Genomic DNA, 20,141 nt, shown 5'->3' with positions numbered 1-20,141 from the left:
TTCTGCTATTCTTCTTGTTTAACTCAGAGAACATGCAACACGGAACAAAATTGCGCACATAAAATTGAATCAGCCACCAAGTTTGTTTATGTGTTTTCACGCGTCCATATGTGCGAATGGGATAGCATGACACAACGAGCGAGAACATACATGCGCGTAAATTGTCACCAACACAACGAAAGGCATTGGCAGACAAAGGTGTATGAAACGTTCATAGTGAAGAGGCAGAGGGGAACACAAAAGTTCGCTTTGAAACGAGCACTGTAGGCAAGTAAAGGAAGGCTAGAGAAAATGAGCGAGATGCAGCGACATTCGAACGTCAAAAACCCTCGCCATGTTGTACGGGTACTTGGCAAGATGGATGTAATTTGACGTTCTGCGAATTGGTTCATCGGAGTGTGATCTTTATTAGCATTCGCATTCGCTGTGAAAAAGGGTACCCATTGGTCACACACAGACAGCAAACATTCCGATTGAACTATTCTTAAGTTGCTAATTGTCCGTGCTGCGATTGTGTGCCAACTGTGCAAAGGTCGTAAACAAAGACCCGAAAGCAGAGGTAAACGGAGCGAGCCAAAGCCGTCGTCGGAGCAGCGGAACAAAATCACTTACCACCAGTGAAAACGGAACGACATAGTTTACGGAAAACCTCCGCGCTGACTGCACTGGTTACGTACCACCACACAACGGTGAAACGTCCTTCGTCTGGTGTTAGCATCGAGCCAGCAATAGCAGCAGCTAGTTGGAAAAAGCATCATGTGAAATCATCCCGTGTGTCTCCGCACCGAAAGGCTGACCACTTCAAAACACGACGGGTTTTACAAGCAGGTGTGTTTTGTTTTAGTTGCGTTTAGGGGGAAGGAGTGCGAAAAAAATGCTCATCCCACCACTGCCACCCGTGATTCACCACAAAGCACGGTCTGGCCGTGTGCAAAAGTTTAGAAAGGTGAAAAAGACAGTTTTCTGATTAGATTCTGAGTGAGAAGAAGTGAGGGCAACTAGTTCGGTACGCTTGTTTCGATTATCCAATGCAGCAAAGGCTTGAGAGTTAAAGAAAAGGGCATTTCCAGTGTTTGGTGTAATTAAAATCATTCTACAACATTCCTAAATGCGTGTCCCTGTGACCAGTTTGCCAAGAAGACGAAATATTTGTTGCTTCTCCATCGGTAAGCGCGTAAACCATCGGGCAAAGCTGATAATTTCATCAATGGTGCAAATGATAATGATAATGAAATGGTAAAAAGGGTCTTCCACAGAGCTATGCGTGTGACTGTATAAGTGTATGCTATGTTTTTGTGTGTGAGTGTATTATGAAAACGGCAATCAAAATATGTGTACGATAATGCAACCCGCAGGGAAGATGATTCAGCCCCATTACCTATAAGAGCCCATTGCCCCTCATCCGTGTTGATAATTTGTGTGCGGAAAGGGGTGTTGCTATTTCGTCACCCGTTAGTGTGTAGTGTCACGGTAAGCGCAGTGGTGGTGGGGAAAGGTTAGAGAAAGTGCACTGGCAGGCCCAGACACAACACACCAACCAGCAGTGAGTGTATCCCCGCAGTATCATCGGGGCTTATGTAAGTCATAAGCACTGCCCCCGTCTTAATATTAGATCCCGCAACACCGTCCATCCATCCACCTACCCTTCATCGTAGGGGATGATTTATCGTAGAAAATTGCACGTCCAAAGTGTGTGTACCGTGGGCTGAATGCTGTTCGCGCACTGGTCCAACCTCAGCAGACTGGCCGGGTTAGCAACAGCTATGGCAACCGTACGAGACCGAACCTGCATCCAAGCACGGTGTACACCTTAATTGTTGATACCAAAGGGACGATTGTTTGCCGTCGCATAACGAAGATGTTTTCCGTTTTGCATCGAGTTAAAGCAGTTAACATTGATTGACCATTTTCGTCGCGAATGCAAACAAAATCGTTCGGACCCGAGACAGGAAATCGACACCGCAGGCGTACACCAAGCGCCAAATGAAATAGCGCGACAGCGCAAAAATGGAATCAAAGCATGCGAAACAATTGTAAGACACCCATGGAACGAACACGGCGGCGGCGGTGGGCATAGCAATATGATTTGATTACAATAGTGGTCGGCTGTTTTTCGTCGGTGTTTCATGTATTTCTTCTTGCTTGTTTTGTAGGGGCAAGAGAGGGCCATATTCGGTGAAAGTCGACGCAATAAAAGGCGCAAACGTGGGTGCGTGGGCAGTGCGGAATGGTGCACACACATCTATATTTTCGTGCAGCAGAACAAACGGTGAAAGTGGCCCGGTGTACCGAAATTCAACTCCAAATTCACATAATTGGCCGGTGTGCCGTACGGGGAAAAACAGAAACTGAAACTACATCCACCACCCGCACGCGCTCCCGCGCGGGCCAGCAGCGATAAGAGAAACTGGTTGGGCCAAAAGGAAAATGAATTTCCAATTCTACATGCTGCCCGTCCAGCAATTTCACATTTTTCTTTCAACGCTTTGAATCATTTTAAATGATGCGAAAGACGCGCCGAGACAAATGTACAAGATAAAACTCCTCGTTATCACCTCAGTCTCTTGTCCGAGCGCAAGACGGGAAGTACCAAAACAATAAGCTGGCAAAGGCAAAGTACCGACGAGCACAGCACCCTTCTTCTGCTGATAACAGCAGAGGAGGGTCTCGAGGGGGTTTGAATAGTCGTCGGTTCGCGATTCTGATAACAACGCTGAGTCGGTGGTTCTGGTGGATACGGGGTAATAAGCTGCTGCCCGTGGACCACTTTGCCACTCGGCCTCGGGACTGTTGCAGTGATCATACGTGCGATACGTGCCTTTTAGCTGCTGCGAACGGAAATTGTTGTGGTAATTGTTTTTGTAGGAAAAAAAACGAAAATTGACTAGGCAATGGATTAGCTTTACCGTTGCAAAAAGCGTTTAAAACTTACAAAGAGAAGGAAGCTTCTTGGCGAAGAAGCATGTCGGCTTTTCAACGCGATAAACACTCATCCACGCTCTCTGTCAGTGGCTTATCAGAGCGACGATTCATTGCATCACACACAAGTGTTGTTTCAAAAATGACTATTTACACACTTGTGCTGGAGAGGATTTATTCGTGAAATGGTTCGTTGTGTCGGTATCGTAATGAATCAGCTTTATTGTGATGTTTTGTGTTTTGTGGGAGTTTCACAAACTGCGCATGATGTTGAGTCTATTTTCCATTTAAAGAATTACACAAAAATAACATCAGAGGAAGTTCTGAGTAGGAAACTAGAGTGATCATGTGAGGGTATTTGTATATTCAAGGTGTTCCGCTGAAGAAAACACATGCAACGACCGTATAGAAAATACTTAAGTATCATACTAGGCCATGCACCATTATTATACTCCGTAGAAAGGGAAATGATTTGTCCAGATTACACCACAAAGGCTACGGGACAGGCCACATACTAATAGTAAGGTGCCGCGGCTTTTCTTTCCCTTATTGGTCAATGGAATAGGAAAAGCGGAAAACACGTGGCTTGCGTGCGTGTATGGTACCACACGCAACCAAGCGCTCCCCACATTTTATGGTCCTTCGCGGCGGGTGGTTGTCGCCAAGAATTCCGTGTCTAAATTTCCCCCCCAATTTCCGGCCCACTCGTTTCAGGACCGTCGGGAAAAACCCATCGCGCAGGAAATCGCTGTCTGCGGCAACGCGTAATCGCCTCCATTTGCTGTAGCGCGTTCTAGAACGAAGGCGTAGATTGTTTGATCCGTCGGGCCAGATAGAGAAAGCGGAATACGAAGAGGTGGTCGTAAGTTTCTTCCAGGCACACCCCATCCCAAACATACCCCGGCCGGCAGATGGACGACGGTACCATCCATCAGCTGATTGTGATAAGTACGTTTCTCCCCACCTTCCGGGCGCTTTGAGTGGAGTTGTTATTAATTTGTTGTTCTATTTGCCCGTTTCGCACATTTCACCCCGCAGTCGAGCACGCCACCTTCCGGAGCAATGGCTTCCTGAAGCCCAACCCGTACGTCGAGTTTTCGATCGATGGCAAAACTTCACGCAAGACAGATATCATCAAAAACACCAACACACCGAAATGGAACGAGCGGTTCACGAGCATCGTGTCGCCCGGCTCGGTGCTGCACTTTCGCGTCCTCGACCATTCGAGCTTCCGCAAGGATTCACTGCTCGGCCAGCAGACGGTCGAGCTGGCGGGCATTCTGCGACACTACAACGGTGTGCTCGAACTGCTCGAACTCAACATGGACCTGCTGATCGATGGGACGGGCTCGTCCAAAACGAGCGAACCGCGCCAGCCGGTCAAAGCGGGCGAGCTGGTGGTCGTGCTGGATGGTTTGAAGATCGATATGCGCCATTTGGGTGCGGGTGCGGGTGCAATGCGCGGCAATGAAACCGGTACCGGCAGCGGAATGGTCAACGTAAATGGGGTAAGTGACCTTGTGGCGGGCATTTGTACCATCTAATGCGCAATGTGAAATGTAATGGGGTAATCAGCCGCAGTGTTTGTTTGTGTCCGGTGCCGGTCAGATGCGCGTAGTTTACATAACGTAAACAATGGAATGGAGTAACTATTTTTCTTATTTTTTTTTTAAATATTAAATTTATCTATTTGCCATGTGCAGTGAATGCAAATTTCTAACAACAAATATTGATCCACCACCGTTGGTGGGATTATTTTTTAATAAGTGTTTTAAATTATTCAGCTAGAAAATTATCTCATTTGCCACGCGTTTGGAAAATCATGCCACGTTGCGTTGGATAACACTGTACGCAAACACACGGCGCTGGTCTCGCTGGTTTACTTTATTGATTTTCCTTCGCTGACGCGTTGCTATCGATTGGTGCTTTCCTAACGCGTCTTTCTTTTTCGCTCTTCTTTCCCTCATTTTCCCCACCGGATCAACCTTGCACATGTTGCCTTCGGGTTGCGTTCGTTAGCAGCTGTCGGGCGGACCTAGCGATTTGGCGCCGAACGGTGTGCACTATCACACGCTACGGAGCAGCATACTGAACGGCGGCATTCGGGCGCGAATGCGTTTGCGAGGCACCGGAGGTGGCAGCACATCGCAACAGCTGCAGCCGGCGTCATCATCCACCGGTGGCATGATGAATCATGCACTAGTACCGTCATCCTCGTCCTCATCGGCGGCCGTGCAGCACCACCAGTCGCAACACTCGCCTGCTTCCCACGCTAGCCAAAGCAACAATAACGCCACGTCCACGGCGTCCGATTGTGTGTCGTCGTCGTTAAACGAGTTCAGTATAGCGGGCGGATCGTACGGCACCATGGGCAACGGTATCATGACGGCCGGTTCCTCCCCGAACGGTGGCGGCGGTGGAGGCAGCTCGTCGGGCGCCTCCTCGTCGACGGGCGCTATCCGACGGAGTGGCATCAACTGGGATCAGCAGAACGTTTCACCGGTGGCCTCGTCCACGGGATACCACGCTCGCCTCGGTCCAGTGTATTCGAACTCGTCGCAGGAAGGCCTCATCAACGGTGTACCGGGTGGGGGACACACAAACACGGCCATGTTGCCGGTCGCAGGTGGAAGTCCTGGCGGTGCAAATAATGGTGGTGGTGCCGATATACCGATGCCGATGGGCGGGAGCTTAACCGATCAGCAGCTTATACTGCAGCATCAGCAACAGCAGCAGCAAAATCCCATCGACGACGAACCGCTACCGGCCGGGTGGGAGATGCGGGTGGACAAGTTCGGCCGGCGCTACTACGTCGATCACAACACGCGCTCGACGTATTGGGAGAAGCCGCAGCCGCTACCGGCTGGCTGGGAGCAGCGGCGCGATCCCCGCGGCCGTGTGTACTACGTGGATCATAACACGCGCACCACCACCTGGCAGCGGCCGAACAGCGAGCGGCTGATGCACTTCCAGCACTGGCAGGGCCAGCGGCAGCACATCATCTCGCAGGGCAATCAGCGGTTCCTCTACCCCCAGCACGCCCAGCAATCGAACTCGATCTCGGTGGCGCACGAAGAGGACGATGGGCTGGGACCGCTGCCGGACGGATGGGAAAAGCGCGTCCAGCCGGACAATCGGGTGTACTTTGTGAACCATAAAAACCGCACCACCCAGTGGGAAGACCCGCGGACGCAGGGCCAGGAGGTGAGCATGCTGGCGGAGGGTCCACTGCCGCCCGGCTGGGAGATTCGCTACACCGCCAACGGGGAGCGGTTCTTCGTGGATCACAACAATCGTAAAACGACGTTTGAGGATCCGCGACCCGGCGCACCGAAGGGCGCGAAGGGTGTGTACGGTGTGCCGAAGGCGTACGAGCGCTCCTTCCGCTGGAAACTGAGCCAGTTCCGGTATCTGTGTCAGAGCAATGCGCTCGCGTCCCACATCAAAATAACGCTCACGCGGCAAACGCTGTTCGAGGATTCGTACCACCAGATCATGCGGCTGCCGGCGTACGAGCTGAGGCGCAGGCTGTACATTATCTTCCGCGGCGAAGAGGGGCTCGACTACGGCGGTGTATCGCGCGAGTGGTTCTTCCTGCTGTCGCACGAAGTGCTCAACCCAATGTACTGCCTGTTTGAGTACGCGAACAAGAACAACTACAGCCTGCAGATCAATCCGGCCAGCTACGTAAATCCGGACCACCTGCAGTACTTCAAGTTCATTGGGCGGTTCATCGCGATGGCACTGTACCATGGGCGGTTCATCTATTCCGGCTTCACGATGCCGTTCTACAAGCGTATGCTGAACAAGAAGCTAACGACCAAAGACATCGAAACGATCGATCCGGAGTTTTACAACTCGCTCATCTGGGTGCGGGACAACAACATCGACGAGTGCGGGCTGGAGCTGTGGTTCAGCGTCGATTTCGAGGTGCTGGGACAGATCATCCATCACGAGCTGAAGGATAACGGTGACAAGGAGCGCGTGACGGAGGAGAACAAGGAAGAGTACATCTCGCTCATGACCGAGTGGCGAATGACGAGGTAAGTGAAGGGGGTTTTTAGGATTGAGGCTTGGAAGTGGCCCATTAATATTTATGTTTCATTTTCCTTTCCCGCAGGGGTATCGAGGAGCAGACCAAAACCTTCCTGGATGGGTTTAACGAGGTGGTGCCGCTCGAATGGTTAAAGTACTTTGATGAGCGCGAGCTGGAGCTAATGCTGTGCGGCATGCAGGAGATCGATGTGGACGACTGGCAGCGCAATTCCATCTATCGGCATTACAATCGCAACAGCAAACAGGTCGTTTGGTTCTGGCAGGTAAGTGTCACGGAGATTTGCCCACTGTTGGGCGGCAAGGCCTGTGCAAAGCAACATTCTTATTCAACGTATGTTTTGTATTTTTCCACTTGCAGTTTGTGCGGGAAACGGACAACGAAAAGCGGGCCCGCCTGTTGCAGTTCGTTACCGGCACCTGCCGCGTACCGGTCGGCGGGTTCGCCGAGCTGATGGGCTCGAACGGGCCGCAGCGCTTCTGCATCGAGAAGGTGGGCAAGGACACGTGGCTGCCCCGATCGCACACGTGCTTCAATCGGTTAGATCTACCACCGTACAAGAGCTACGATCAGCTGGTAGAGAAGCTAAACTATGCGATCGAAGAGACTGAAGGTTTCGGGCAGGAGTAAGGTACAGGTACTACAGGCAGGTAAAATCTGGCGAAGGAGGATGAGGAGGAGGAGGAGGATAAACGGTATATATAAACAAACAAATGTGATCATTTTATGGGAAATAGTAGTGGTTCTTAGAAAATGGGGGGTTAACCTGAACGGGGAACGGGAGAAAATTGGGACGGAGCGGAGATATGGATTGGGTTAGTTGTAAAGTGTAAGTGGCAAGTTTCTGTACCTAGATATTGTATATGAGAGTGTGTGGTTTTCTTTGTTTTGCGAGCAAAGAAACAGTGCAGGATGTGTTTTTGATGCGCGGCAGGAACACGTTTTAAAAGCTTTTGTACGTAGCACATCCGTAGCGGCACGACGGAAAAGGAATTGGGGCTGTAGTATAAAACTATAACGAAACTGTGGCCGCCTCTTTGTGCTTGTGTAAATAATGTTCGAGAACGAGAAGCAATATTTTCTATCGCGCACGTACCCCGGCTAAAGCTACAAATGTGTTGCTTGTTTTGCCTTGTTGCCTGTACTCTTTGTTCTGTATATTAACAGAAGGTATTTTGTTTGTTTGTTTGTTTGTTCGTTTTGTGTTATGGATTTCTATTTAGTTTGCAAATGAAAGTGAACGTATATGATTAATGGACTATTTAGTTGAGACAGAGAGTGCGTGTGTCGACGGGTATGGTGTGACGCGTGAGGTGTAAAAGAATATGGCCAAATAGCAGCTGACGTTATCCGTATGCAAAATTTAAACAGATTGTTCAGTTGATGCAAATTCTTTTCTTTCTTTTTTGAGTTTTATTTCGAAACCTGATTGAGAAGTCGATGAATAAGGACACATTTCTCATGGTGAGGCCACCCGGTATGATACCGCTTGTCCTATTGCTGGCTGTAGCGTGCTCTGGGAGTAGTTAACAGCGTACATCATGCTGGTTGTTTGCTACTAATGACGTACGGTTGGTTTAATTTAAAAAAAGGAGAGATGGTTCATACTAACAACAATTCAGCTTGGGCGCAATATGGTGCTGAGGGACCGATGATACAGTAAACGCCAGCTGTGACCCGGCTGAGCACATAACGCTCGATGCGTGCTACATTCCCCATAGATGGTTTTGCATTGCAACGTGTGGTGGTACGCAGCACACCAATCGCAATGGAAACGTAAAAACTGTAGTTTTTAGTGTAATATTGTACTGTGTAAAAAGTTAGACAAATGCACGCGGGGGGGCGCTAGAGCTCGCGAAGAAAGGTTATAGATTGTTTTAAACAATGACGATAAAGAAATAATAATAAATATATAAATATATATAAATGATGAAAACACACTATTTAAGTATATCGTGGGCACACACTGGGCTTAATTTAGGAGATTAATAAAACAAGAAAAGATACAGTTTAAGTAAACAGAAAGCGCGAAACCGGCGCAGAGAGCAAACGAAACAAGGTATAATACTATAGAATATCAATAAAACAAGTAAAATATCAAGATTGAAGCAGCAAGAACTAAGATTGAACCCCATTAAACTCTCTTTGCCCACAGAAACACAACAAAAGCTAACAACACATCTTTGCAGCGCGTTGGTGAACTATTGAATACCGTTTGGGACCTTTTTTAATGAACGAAAAGTCTTTTTGTTACGAAAAGTCATTATGTGAGTGAACTGCGACTCACTGTAACTTGTTTTGAGGTGCTTTGGGTTTGGGAATGACTAGAAGAAATCCCTTTTTATACGCGATCTATCGGTATCTTAGGTTGTGGCGTAAAGCGTTCTTTCTTGGAGCAAATCCGAAAAAAGATACAATCCGGGAGAAATTAATTTGCAAAATCGTAATAGGGAAATACGATTCCAAGCAGCTTTTTCAAGCGAGAAAATACTGCACTGTACAATAAGAATAATTATATTCATAATAGTAACAATACTGTAGTGTCTGCAAATGATGTTGATTTTGTCCGAGACAAGCAAAGAGTGCAAAAATAAAGATATCGATTGAAATGTAAAGGAAAGCTGTCGTGTGTCATCGTCTCAAAGCTGTGCTGTGGAAAGAAATAGTTTAAAAGGGAATAAAACTAACACACCTTCCTGTTTTAGTGGGTCTGCATTGAAGAGTTTATTCTCTGCTGTAATACAACTACACTACACTACACACTTGCCGATGAAGATAAGATTTGGGATGTGAAGATTTGAAAGTGGTTGAAGTGGGCAATATAATGCCACGGTGTAGCTATTGCTATTGTTGGCTTGCTCTTAGTGGTTTTGGAAAGAAGTCATTCATATGTTTTGCTGCTCTCTTTTTAAGACGGGGACGGTAAGACCGCATTGAAATGCTGAATATTAACGGTACTTGTCGGCGGATATCTTGCGTATCTAAGAAATACAGTATAAGATTGGTACTAAGATAGAGTATACCGTTTCAAGCAGTGAAACGAAATCATGGGAAAGTTATTCAAAACGGAGAGACGTGTGTGTGTGTTGTATGATCGAGAGTATGATTTCTGGCGGATTTTGTATCATCATTTGGTATGCTCATTTTGGTGTGGGTTGTTGTTGTTGTAGCTGCTGTATCCTTTCCCTGCTTCCCTGCGAAGCTTTCTTCGTTTCCCCCTGTCTCTTTTTCTCTTTCTCTATGCTTCATCATTTCTCTCACCAAAGGATGTTATCGTACACTTGAAAGGGGTATATAAAAGTAAATGTCTTAAGTAGTGTAAAAAGTGTTGAATAAATTTTGAACCGAATATAGGGTTCAGTTTCGTTACAAAGACAAAACCAAGATACGCTTTCAAGGACGCTTTCCTTTTCCTTAAAAAATACACATTGCACACGCACACACACACACACACAAACACGCACACAGACATTCCCTGCAATGACCGAAATACTGGCCAATCTCTGTTCTCATCTCCCCTGCCGACCATGGCAGGACATGTGCGCCATTATCCTTTTAGTATGTCCTATTGTGTTTCATCTTCCTACGATCTTTCAAAAAGCTATTCCACCCTTCTTAAAACGTAAAAAAAAACCTAAAAGAAATCGGTGTCAATGTTTGTTTTGCTAAAAAAAACATAAAGTAACCTATCTAAAACGTTATTCACAAATCGGTTCCATTCGGAACCCGGTACGTTATGGGGCAACAAGACCAAGAAGCTAGCCTTAAACGATCCTTTTTTGGAAGGATAGTTCTAAAGATCAGCAAAAAGGTCCGGCACCCATAACGCACACAGCTCCCCACTGCCCTACCTCCCCGTGCTTCCAGGGACAATACCCTGTACTCTCTCATTCCTTCTTCTTTACACACGTGCCTAATCCTATCCGATGGAATCCACGGTACGGCGAAGAGCGCGCTGTGTTCAGTCACCATCAGCTGCGGAACTTGCCGTACACCCTAACGAACTTAGCATAAGCGCGCATCACAATCACGCACGCGATAGTAGTACTAGTGGTAGTAGTAGTAATCGTAATAGTAGCAATAATAATCGTAAAGATAATAATAAAACTCACAATCGTACTAATCATAATCACAATCAACGCTTTACACTTATCCGCACCGTAGTAGCGCAGCATTACGCCCGGCTGGGTTGCCTTTTCGCCGCCGCTGTCGCCCGTTTGCCGCGGTGGTCGTCCACCGTCTGTGCTGCTACTCGGCGGTGTAAAATAATATCACAAACTCACAAACCGCTCGATTCCGGTCCTCCCGTTGCCATCCGAGACAGGTTGTGGTGGAGGTGTGTGGGGGAATGGCGCACCGAGGTGCGTTGGCAACAGCTTTCATAAAGCGATCGGTGCGGTGCAGCAGTGCGCCTGCCAGCATGCCCGCCCGCCGTTCGCAGTGGGTGCGGCGGCGGAGGCGACCGGAACGGGAAACGTAATACTAAAATTCCAACCACCGGTACTACCAGTACCAGTCTGCTGCTGGGCGCTGGGATGCCCCAATCGGTAGGGTTTGCTGTTCCTTCGTGTTACACGCAGCGCGAGCAGCAAGCAAACGGCGAGGGAAGCAGAAGTAAGGTACAGCATCAGCATCAGCACGAGCGAGGATATGGTGAGGATGCGGCTGGAAAGATCGTAGGAAGCGTGCGCACGATCGGTGCCGATCGTTCGCCGCTCACACCGATGGTACGGGAAGAGATGGGAGAAGAGATCAATGCAACAGTCGTCGGCACAATGTTGGGTCAGTCCGTGGGGACTACTGCTACGGGAACTAGTGCTAAGTCTATGGCAACGGTCGTTGCTATTAATGTTGCTACTACATTCAGAATTGGGATAAATGTACGATTCGCTGCTGCGGTTGCCGTTGCTACAACTGATGGCCGGCTCCGGCCAGTCGGTTTCTCCTGCGGTAGGTTCCCAGCAAAGCAGCGCATCGTTACGGTCGGTTTGCGACGCGTGAAGTCACCAGAGGTTCTTCGGCAGCACATAACCATTGTTGTTGAGGCCGAACTTGCCATCCAGTGCTAGCAGTGCTCCGGTCGGCAGCTCGGCGTCCCCACGCTGGTGCCCTCCTCCGCCGCCACCGTTGGCGCTGCCGCTCCTCTTCATGCCACCAAAGGCCGCATCCTCATCGTACGTGGTGACCGTTTCCTTGCGGCCATCCTTCGTGGACAGTGTAACGGTCGTTTGCGTGTTGCCCTCGGAGTCGCGAACAGTACGACGTGTTTCGTATGACTGTGTGAACAAAAAGGGCGTTAGCAAAAGGGACATTCTCACAAAATTACACCGATAAATGCTTACCCCATCGGGACGGCGAATCGTCTGCGAGATGATGCTTTGGCCGAACATACGCGGACCCTGGAATGCACCCTCAAACAGTCCCCCCTCGGGGAAACGCTGCCCAAGTCCACCGTGGTTGCGTTTCATCGCCGGCTTCGAGACGGTACCGCCGGTCGGGTGGTTCCTCTGCTCGGTTATACCATGAATCAGATCCATCACCTTCTCCTCGTCCGTCGGCTTGCGGCGGGCGGCTGCGCTGGAAGCGCCAACCGTGTCGTTCCTCTCCATGCGCTTCTTCAGCATCAGTTCCTTCATGTCCGGTGTGATGCGCTGCAGCAGCGAATGCAGCTGATCGGCGTAGATCCTACCGCAGAAGGAAAGTTCAATATTAATCACTGTTAATACTCTCTACGCCCATGCCACTCACTCTCCATCCAGATCGGTGTCTTGCGGTTTCATCTGCTTGCCAATGTCACGGATCGATTCTTCAAAGCCTGGCTTCAGGAAGTCTTGCTTCAAGTCATGATCGAACATCTTTACAGACTCTGGAATGAAAATGTAAATGAAGTAGGCGATGCTGGTAACATTTTTTTGCTTTTTCTGCCGCACTCTCTCTATCTCTTACCGTCGTACTCGTCGAGCGACTTCCACATCTCCTGCATCTGCTGCTCGAAGTACTTCTGCATCTCGATCGGGTTGGTGAAAATTTGCACACCGTAAATTTTGCGATTATCAAACAGCTCGTCGTCGCTGTCGTCCTCCTCCACCCAGATCGGCTTGCGGAACTCGTCCTTGAGCGTTGATTTCTTCTTCCTGTATGTGTGTGTGTGAGAGAGAGAGCGAGTGAGAGTGTAAATATTGTGAGGTAAGATAAAACAACGAGGAATAGGAAAATGGGAAGAATCATTAAATGCATGGACAGGCGCATACACGACCCCGGGGCATGAAAAAACCAGGCAAGCGAGCAGGTGAATACACGAAGCCGGGAAAGGCTGGAAGAAGGAAGGTTGCACATGATGGTAGTACCAGGGGAATGGAATGGAATGGAAATGGAATCGACAAAGTTGTTGTTTTGGAGCAGTGGTGAAGTGCAAAACACACACACACACACACACCCACCCACAGCCAAATCCACCTACCTGTTATCGTCATCGTCGTCCTTCCGGCCGTCTAAGCCCATAAATTTTTTTAAAAGGTCCATCTTTACGACGCAAATTTTGATGCCTTTTAAAGGACACGGGGGTTCACAAACCTCTACCTCTCTACCTCTGCCACAGAGCAGCGGGGCAGGTTGGCAGGCAACAACAGCACAGTAGTAGGCGGTGGCGGATGGTTCGTTCGGCTCTCAGCTGATTTTATGCGCGTTTGTTGTGATGCGGAAAATCGCTACTCGATGCTCCTCGATTGGCCCGTTTTGCTTGATTTTACGCGAAGATTAGCTGGGCTCGGCTGTGTTGTATGGACGAATGATCACAGCAGCAAACACAAACACACCGACACACACACACAGACACACAGTCGGCGGAGAAAGGGTAGCGTGTCTGATGCAAGGATCCGGGTGTTTTACCAAAAGTCACGTAGGAGGTCACCTTTCAGGCTTGCCGTCGTCACCTGATGTTTTGCGTATCGCACCGATGACCCACCGTGGAATGTAGCGTTTTGTTTTGTTTCGGGATGGGATGAGGAAAAGCTAATTTTCCGTTTCTGCTGCTGTAACGAGTTTCACAACCACACGACGGTGGGACGCGAAGCGAAGATGAAACCGAAACGAAAAACCGCCCGTTGCCGTCGCCGAACCAACGTACCGTCGAAAAGGTACCAAAATATAATGCGAAGGAAGAATAGAGTTTTGGTGAACTAACTATATAACAAAGTATCGAAACGGGAAACGTTTGCTGTCGTTTGTTTTCCGTGTGTGTGCGTTTTTTTCACTCGATTGCTGCCGCTTGGATGGAAAGGTTCTAGAAAAGTTCGAAGGCCCGACTCGACTGATAGTGAAAATCTCCTATTCAACTGTCAAACCTGCACGGGGGTGTGTGTGCTGTGTGTGTGTGTGCCTGTGATGCGCGTCGACAACGCAAGCGCTGCAGAGACCCTTCGCAAAGCAGCGTGTATGAGCGAGACAAATGCATAGCCGGTCGTTTGCGAGAGAGTGAAAGAGAGAGAGGTACATTTTAGCTGAAACAAACAAAATCGAGCTCGTCGGGGGCAGGTTTTTGATTTTTGCTGATTATTTTAATGAGATTTTAATTGTTCGGCATGGTCGAGAAAATGCCCGTTTGCAAACGTTATTGCCAATCATCCGAAAGTTGTTTAAACGGGCAAAAGATCAATTTTAAAATCTATAATCATCCAACATCGCAACAAAAAAAAATTAAGGTCAAGGGACAAAGTTTCGATAATGGATGTGATTTAGTTTTGTTTTTATATCCTCCGTTTATTTGACTAAAGGTTCAACGAAGCAGCATGACGGGCGTATTTGTGTTTGTTTTGTTTGATCACACAGCAAAAAAGCAAGCAGCTTCAGTGATGATGATCGATCTTCTCGAAACGCTGCCCACAGTATCCGCAGGCATGGGCACCGGGTTTGTCCTGAAAAGGGCGACAGTATTAAAGTGGCTGCTATTTTCCCTCTCCCCCCCACTCGGGTTTTAATATAGAATCTTTACCAAATTGATGTACACTTTGGGATGGCCAAGGGCGGGATCGGTTCCACCGTCGCAGCACACGACGCGCTGCTCCGACTTGACGATTGGCAGCTCGTCGATCAGCTTAATGGCCCAGTTCGGGTTGACCACCTTGGTAGCGTTCACGAAACGGGCATTCCGATAGTCGTTCGCTTCGTAGAACTGAAATAGAAACATTAATGCGATAAATGGACATACGGAAATAACAACCTGACCAGCTCCGAAAGGGATGGGACTTGCGTAATCGTGCCTGTGGTTTGGCAGGCAGTCGAGGGGGGAACGGCTCTCTACACTTACCTGTCCCGTGTGTGTGATTTCGTCCTTAATGGTGGCGCACTGCGTAGCAAGCACCTGGGTGGTGATGGAGCGCGTGCTGACCACGCTCGCCAGTCGCCGGGCGGGCGAAAGAATCATCCGTGAGGCCATTCCGGCGTGTGATTTGTTTTTCCGCTGCTGAGCTGAGCTATGTTGTTTTTATTTCGATCGTGCGACACCGACTTGCAGCGAAATTGGCAGCTGATCGGGGTTTGACAGCTGTGACAGCTGCGCGGTGAATCTCGATTATTCGGGCGACGTAATGAAAATTTATCAACAATATTTTATTAATTAAATAAGTGTACGAAATAATTTTTCAGTAAATCATGAAACTATTTCAAAGCATTCGCGCATTTTTCGAACGTACCAGAGACACATTACTCCGTCATTGCATTTAAGCACGGATAATCGAACAGGCCATCGAACTGCCCGAGCAGCTGTCAAAAACACCGACCCCGAAACGAACCAGAAGAAAAACAGAAACAAGTGCTGCAGAGTGTCGCAAGAAACGCTCTTTACAAAATGATCTGTGAAAGAAATTAATTTCACCACCAAAAATGGTGTACCGAGCACGCTGCTAGAAACGTTCCCGCTGTATCGACGACGGCCCGCTACTGCCCAGCCACGGTTGCCTCCCAATCCACATACGCAGGTAAGGAAAATGCGACGGTCCGCAGGCTTTGGGGGTCGCACTTTGTTTACGTGCATTTCGCGTTTCGCATGGAGAAATCGCCAATCGTCGTTGCAAGCGCAAAATGTAAAACCAGCTGTGAATGTCCCATGGAGTGGTTCCCGCTTTTTCTATCTGCCGGGTGGTTTTGTGGCCTCCCACCGGTCACTCCCACAGCAGGAATGTTGTTGCTGCTGCTGTTGTTGTTGTTAGTGTTGTTGTTGGTGTTGTGGCAATAGCTGCTTTGCCTTCACGCCAGCAACCTTGCTGGTTGAAGTCTCTTGGTATGCGTACACACGCCTTTACCTGCGTGTGCCTCATCCGATCGGAGAAGGGTGGGGGGGGGGGGGGGGGGCGAATGTTGGAAAGCAGAGCGCGGAAATTTGCGTCGAAAACTCGAGCTTGTTGCAAATCCATCTCTCGGCAATCTTAGAGCGCAGACCAGGCCGGGGTGCAGGGAAGACGAGAGATATTTTCATCAACTCGAGACGGGGTGGTGATCGCGTTTGTGACGATACACAGTGCGAGCATTCCAACATAAGGTGGAAAAGTGCAGAACAACAGTTCGCTGCGGTGATCGCTACAGCGTTACCAATCAACTCAAATTCAAGGGAGATCGTTCAGACTGCAAGTGCAAGTGCCATGTGAGTAGAGTTGAGCTGAGCTATCCATTCAGAAAAGAGCCACGGATTAGCCTACCAAGTTGTGCATTCATTAGCAAGTAAGGGTCGTTTGGAGTGATTTATGGCAATAGAACCACGCGGTCAAAAGCGAATGGTAAAGCTGGCCATGCGTTTACCGTTACTTAGGCGAGACGCATTTAGAAATCGTGAAACAATGCCTACCCTGATGCGCGGCGCTCGGCAAGAGATGCGGTTTCGTTCGTCTCTTTGGACATGTGAAAGTGGCCACGGTCGATGTAGGCCAGCTCGTGTTGGCAGTTTCTCTAATTGCAGTCGCCGTCCGAACGCAATCAGTTTCTGCCACGATCGGACATTGACCGATCAGAATGGTGGAGGTGGTGGGTTAAGCGAAGAAGGAAGGGTGGGAAAGCACAAAGGCAGATCCTTAAAAGGATAAAGTTGACACACCTTGCGGAAGTGTGAACTAACTGGCCTAAAAAAATCATCTTTCCGAGGACAATTTCACGGTACACGACTGCAGTACCAGTTGGAAGTGAATGGGGTAGATCGAGTAATAGCTGGGAAGATGTAGAAGATGAACGGAAATAGGCTAAGAAACGTCATGCTTCATTGGATTTGGGGCCGTTTTGTGCTTTGCTTTCCGAAGCCTTCTTCATTAGCTGTACGTGTGGCCATGTTTAACGTTTTGTTTTCCTCGTCCCGTCGTAGTATCGAATCTTCGCTAGTGAACGGGTGAAGCTATACGAACCAGGCAAGCATGACATCCGTGCAGAGCCAGGAAGATCTAGAGGCCCGTATCGCGCGCATCAAGAAGCGCAATGAGGAAATCGAGAAGAAGTACCGGGAGGCGGAGGAGGACCGGCTTCGCGCGATGAAGGAAAATGCCATGGTGGAGATCAAACCTCCGAAGGATGACGATTGGCCCCGGGAGCATAAGTACGACAAGATCGATTTCAACTACGAGCTTGACGAAAGCACGCTGGCACAGCTAGAAGGTAATGGAAAATGGCTGCCAGTGGGTCTGTGCTGACAGAGCAGGCTTCGTTTAACGTTTAAATTGTTTTATTTTACAGAGAGAAAGAAAGAAAAGAATGCCTTCATACAGAAGATAGCGAAAGAGTATAAGGGATTTGCGGAGGGTGAAGGGCCACCACCGGATCCGGCGTACAGCTTTCTGGCCGACGTAGAGCGCGACGGTGAGAAAGCGGCGTCAGGTGCGGCGGCTGGTGATGGAGGAGCCGCCCCAAACAACAATGTAGCCCCGTCAGCCAATGGGAATGGTCGTAGTCCGCCGGTGAAAGGGGCCGATCATTTCGATCGCCGCAATCCCAACAATCGTAGCGGACATCGGCCACAGGGAGGACACAGGGAAGCGGCCGGAGCAACACCCGGCCAGGGTGGAAGAGGTAGGGGAGGGAAGCAACATGGCCATCATGGTCATCATGGCGGTGGGACGAACATTCAGCGTTCGTTTTCCACCAACGAGCACGACGGTTGGCGATCAGCTACCGGGGAGCAACAGAGGCGTGGAACGAGTGGCCGTGGAACGACACACGTGACACACGAAGGAGGTGGACACTGGAGGTCACGTGGTGAGCACCATGATGGCCAGGAGCATCGCAGCAAGGATGATAGCGGTGTGCATGCCTCGGCCAAGCTGGAACCGAATCTGACCATTTCGATATCGCGCGATGGCGAGTTCAAGAGTGTGAAAGGTATGGCGCCCCCGATAAGATAGTTAATTTCGATCAACCGCTTTAGCTAAAGATACATTTCTTCCCATTTTGCAGTAACATCTCCCCCAATCATCGGCAGTGGACGAGTTGGGCCTCGTCAGCCGGCGAAGCCTCAATTTCAGTTTCACAGCGGTCAGGGGGATCACAACCAGTCGTCGCACGGTGGTGGTGGTGGTAGCCACCACCAGCACCTACCGCTGACTGCCAGTGCGGGCCGCAAGGACGCACACGCGAGTGATCATTTTAATCGCAACGCTGCCGGTCGGAAATCGGATCGGGCCGGTGGAGAAAGTGCCAAAAAATCGGGACCCACGAATGGCAAGGGTGGAAGTGGTGGGTCCCAGAAGAGTAGCAGCAGTGTGCAGGACCGATTGAACCGCAACCGTACGGCGGCAATCGCTACAAGTAACGATAAGAACGAGAACATCATAGCTACCACTGCTACTACTACTACAACTACTACTGCTGCTACCAAACCCAGCTCGACACAGCCCGTGTCCGGTGCGGCAAAGGCGACACTCAAAACGATTTCGAAAATTATTGAAAAAAATGCAGAAATTGATGAGAAGCTTGCCCGCGAACTGGCACGGGAGAATGAAAAGCTAGCATCGAAGGTAAAGGAACTACGGCTGCAGCAGGAACAGTGAGTTAGTGTTTGGTGGGAAAGGAAACGCTTATTGGTTTCCTGTTGGATTGTTAGGGAGTGGCCGTCGAATGGTGTAATGTGTAATCTCTCCCGTACGTAAATTTTAACGAAGGCAGCATTTTTTAATTTCTTTTTTGACGAGTTTCCGATAATGAGTGTTGCTGTTTGTGAACTCATTTGGGAAATGATTCACCGCAGTGGTTTTGTGGAAGCAAATGCTTCCTGATTTTAGTATGTTAATTGTTTATTTATCTTTTTAAACTAATCGTACACTGTATAGGTGTACGGATTTGAACGGGGAGTTGGACGATTTAAAGCCTAAGTTTTCAATGAATAGATTTTACTCTTTTGTAAGTTATTTGTGGCTGCCCAAAGTAACAAGATTCGTTACGAGATGAGGTTTTTAGATTTCAAATCAGCAAGCGCTTATACAAAGGCTTATGTGCTTTGCGTTAATTGAGTGGATGCACATCGCTGTTTTTTCTTAAACTGCGATATACACGAAAAGACTAGACTTGGGTAGAATGCAATAATATAGATCGATGCTTCAAGCTGATGCAACACAGGCAAAGGGAGAGAAACGTTTGTATCGTTTTTTTTTAAATTGCGATCGAATCGAGCTGTCTGAGCTGTACTGATTTATTCAAACAATTATTTTAAACCCTTGATTACGCTGGTTCGCTGCAAATTTCACAATACGCGTACGGCCGAACACGATGTGCGAAGGCAGTTAAACTATCTGTTCTGCAAAACAACGTCACAACGCAACCGGACCGAGCTACGCATACGATAAGCATTTAGTTCTTGCAAATTCTGCATTGCGTTTTGAGTGTGCACACGCTGTAGGTTGTTATTTATTCGTAACAGTAACCGCTTACGTTTAGCATTTTAATGAAAACATAATTCGATTTTATCTATTGTTTTAAACATCCCCCCCCTCTCCCCCCTTTTTAATCTGTTTATCTTAGTCTGTTCTGTTCAGCAGCAATCAATCGGATGGAAGATGCGAAAGGTCCTAATTTATCGTGATTGTGTATGATAAAAACGCTGCTAATATATATTAACGCATGCATTGGTACGAAGGATTGGTGTTTATTTATTGATGATGACGTTGGTATCCTATACAAAACTCAATTCCAATTCCGTTTG

At 48.6% G+C, this 20,141-nt stretch overlaps 4 protein-coding genes across 9 annotated transcripts; 2 read left to right on the top strand and 2 right to left on the bottom strand.

The window, feature by feature from the left end:
• Nucleotides 1–359: 359 nt before the first annotated feature.
• Nucleotides 360–9,593, top strand: LOC1280030 (E3 ubiquitin-protein ligase Su(dx)). 5 transcript variants are annotated; one of them, XM_061656325.1, is made up of 7 exons: nucleotides 365–828; nucleotides 2,154–2,849; nucleotides 3,634–3,867; nucleotides 3,958–4,427; nucleotides 4,942–6,962; nucleotides 7,040–7,238; nucleotides 7,334–9,593. In XM_061656325.1, the coding sequence occupies exons 3-7, from the start codon at nucleotides 3,831–3,833 to the stop codon at nucleotides 7,601–7,603; spliced, it is 2,997 nt and encodes a 998-aa protein (XP_061512309.1). In that variant the 5' UTR covers nucleotides 365–828; nucleotides 2,154–2,849; nucleotides 3,634–3,830; the 3' UTR covers nucleotides 7,604–9,593. The 5 variants fall into 5 exon arrangements, with proteins under 5 accessions (XP_061512308.1, XP_061512305.1, XP_061512309.1 ...); XM_061656322.1 differs by having other exon boundaries at nucleotides 4,939–6,962; XM_061656324.1 differs by lacking the exon at nucleotides 2,154–2,849 and having other exon boundaries at nucleotides 360–828.
• Nucleotides 9,594–9,666: 73 nt separating this feature from the next.
• On the bottom strand, nucleotides 9,667–14,344 carry LOC5668151 (uncharacterized). The gene is made up of 5 exons (XM_061656328.1): nucleotides 13,434–14,344; nucleotides 12,920–13,107; nucleotides 12,722–12,839; nucleotides 12,316–12,658; nucleotides 9,667–12,249 (listed from the first exon to the last, which is right to left on the bottom strand). Exons 1-5 carry the CDS (start codon nucleotides 13,493–13,495, stop codon nucleotides 11,977–11,979), a joined length of 984 nt encoding a protein of 327 aa, XP_061512312.1. The 5' UTR covers nucleotides 13,496–14,344; the 3' UTR covers nucleotides 9,667–11,976.
• Nucleotides 14,345–14,705: 361 nt separating this feature from the next.
• Nucleotides 14,706–15,645, bottom strand: LOC1280027 (probable NADH dehydrogenase [ubiquinone] iron-sulfur protein 6, mitochondrial). The gene is made up of 3 exons (XM_319821.4): nucleotides 15,279–15,645; nucleotides 14,964–15,143; nucleotides 14,706–14,886 (listed from the first exon to the last, which is right to left on the bottom strand). Exons 1-3 carry the CDS (start codon nucleotides 15,405–15,407, stop codon nucleotides 14,818–14,820), a joined length of 378 nt encoding a protein of 125 aa, XP_319821.3. The 5' UTR covers nucleotides 15,408–15,645; the 3' UTR covers nucleotides 14,706–14,817.
• A 102-nt stretch (nucleotides 15,646–15,747) lies between these two features.
• Nucleotides 15,748–20,070, top strand: LOC1280026 (hornerin). 2 transcript variants are annotated; one of them, XM_061656326.1, is made up of 4 exons: nucleotides 15,748–15,948; nucleotides 17,319–17,605; nucleotides 17,684–18,325; nucleotides 18,401–20,070. In XM_061656326.1, the coding sequence occupies exons 2-4, from the start codon at nucleotides 17,368–17,370 to the stop codon at nucleotides 18,991–18,993; spliced, it is 1,473 nt and encodes a 490-aa protein (XP_061512310.1). In that variant the 5' UTR covers nucleotides 15,748–15,948; nucleotides 17,319–17,367; the 3' UTR covers nucleotides 18,994–20,070. The 2 variants fall into 2 exon arrangements, with proteins under 2 accessions (XP_061512310.1, XP_061512311.1); XM_061656327.1 differs by having other exon boundaries at nucleotides 15,764–16,610.
• The last annotated feature ends 71 nt before the right edge of the window (nucleotides 20,071–20,141 follow it).

This window comes from Anopheles gambiae, chromosome 3 (genome assembly GCF_943734735.2).
Source record: "Anopheles gambiae chromosome 3, idAnoGambNW_F1_1, whole genome shotgun sequence".
Taxonomy (NCBI): domain Eukaryota; kingdom Metazoa; phylum Arthropoda; class Insecta; order Diptera; family Culicidae; genus Anopheles; species Anopheles gambiae.
Note: the sequence above shows the minus strand (reverse complement) of the source record. Positions and strands in the feature narration are given on the sequence as shown.

Bases quoted from the DNA above. Each gene is read 5' to 3' on its own strand.
- LOC1280030 (XM_061656321.1), top strand. From the start codon at position 3,831: ATGGACGACGGTACCATCCATCAGCTGATTGTGATAA. The intron at 4,428-4,938 runs GTAAGTGACCTT...TGCGTTCGTTAG, and splicing joins GAATGGTCAACGTAAATGGG to CAGCTGTCGGGCGGACCTAG. The intron at 6,963-7,039 runs GTAAGTGAAGGG...CCTTTCCCGCAG, and splicing joins ACCGAGTGGCGAATGACGAG to GGGTATCGAGGAGCAGACCA.
- LOC5668151 (XM_061656328.1), bottom strand. From the start codon at position 13,495: ATGGACCTTTTAAAAAAATTTATGGGCTTAGACGGCCGGAAGGACGAC. The intron at 12,840-12,919 runs GTAAGAGATAGA...TTTTCATTCCAG, and splicing joins GTCGCTCGACGAGTACGACG to AGTCTGTAAAGATGTTCGAT. The intron at 12,250-12,315 runs GTAAGCATTTAT...TTGTTCACACAG, and splicing joins CGATTCGCCGTCCCGATGGG to TCATACGAAACACGTCGTAC.
- LOC1280027 (XM_319821.4), bottom strand. From the start codon at position 15,407: ATGGCCTCACGGATGATTCTTTCGCCCGCCCGGCGACTGGCGAGCGTG. The intron at 15,144-15,278 runs GTAAGTGTAGAG...TTTCTATTTCAG, and splicing joins AAATCACACACACGGGACAG to TTCTACGAAGCGAACGACTA. The intron at 14,887-14,963 runs GTAAAGATTCTA...CGCCCTTTTCAG, and splicing joins CCAAAGTGTACATCAATTTG to GACAAACCCGGTGCCCATGC.
- LOC1280026 (XM_061656326.1), top strand. From the start codon at position 17,368: ATGACATCCGTGCAGAGCCAGGAAGATCTAGAGGCCCGTATCGCGCGC. The intron at 17,606-17,683 runs GTAATGGAAAAT...TTTATTTTACAG, and splicing joins CACGCTGGCACAGCTAGAAG to AGAGAAAGAAAGAAAAGAAT. The intron at 18,326-18,400 runs GTATGGCGCCCC...CCCATTTTGCAG, and splicing joins CGAGTTCAAGAGTGTGAAAG to TAACATCTCCCCCAATCATC.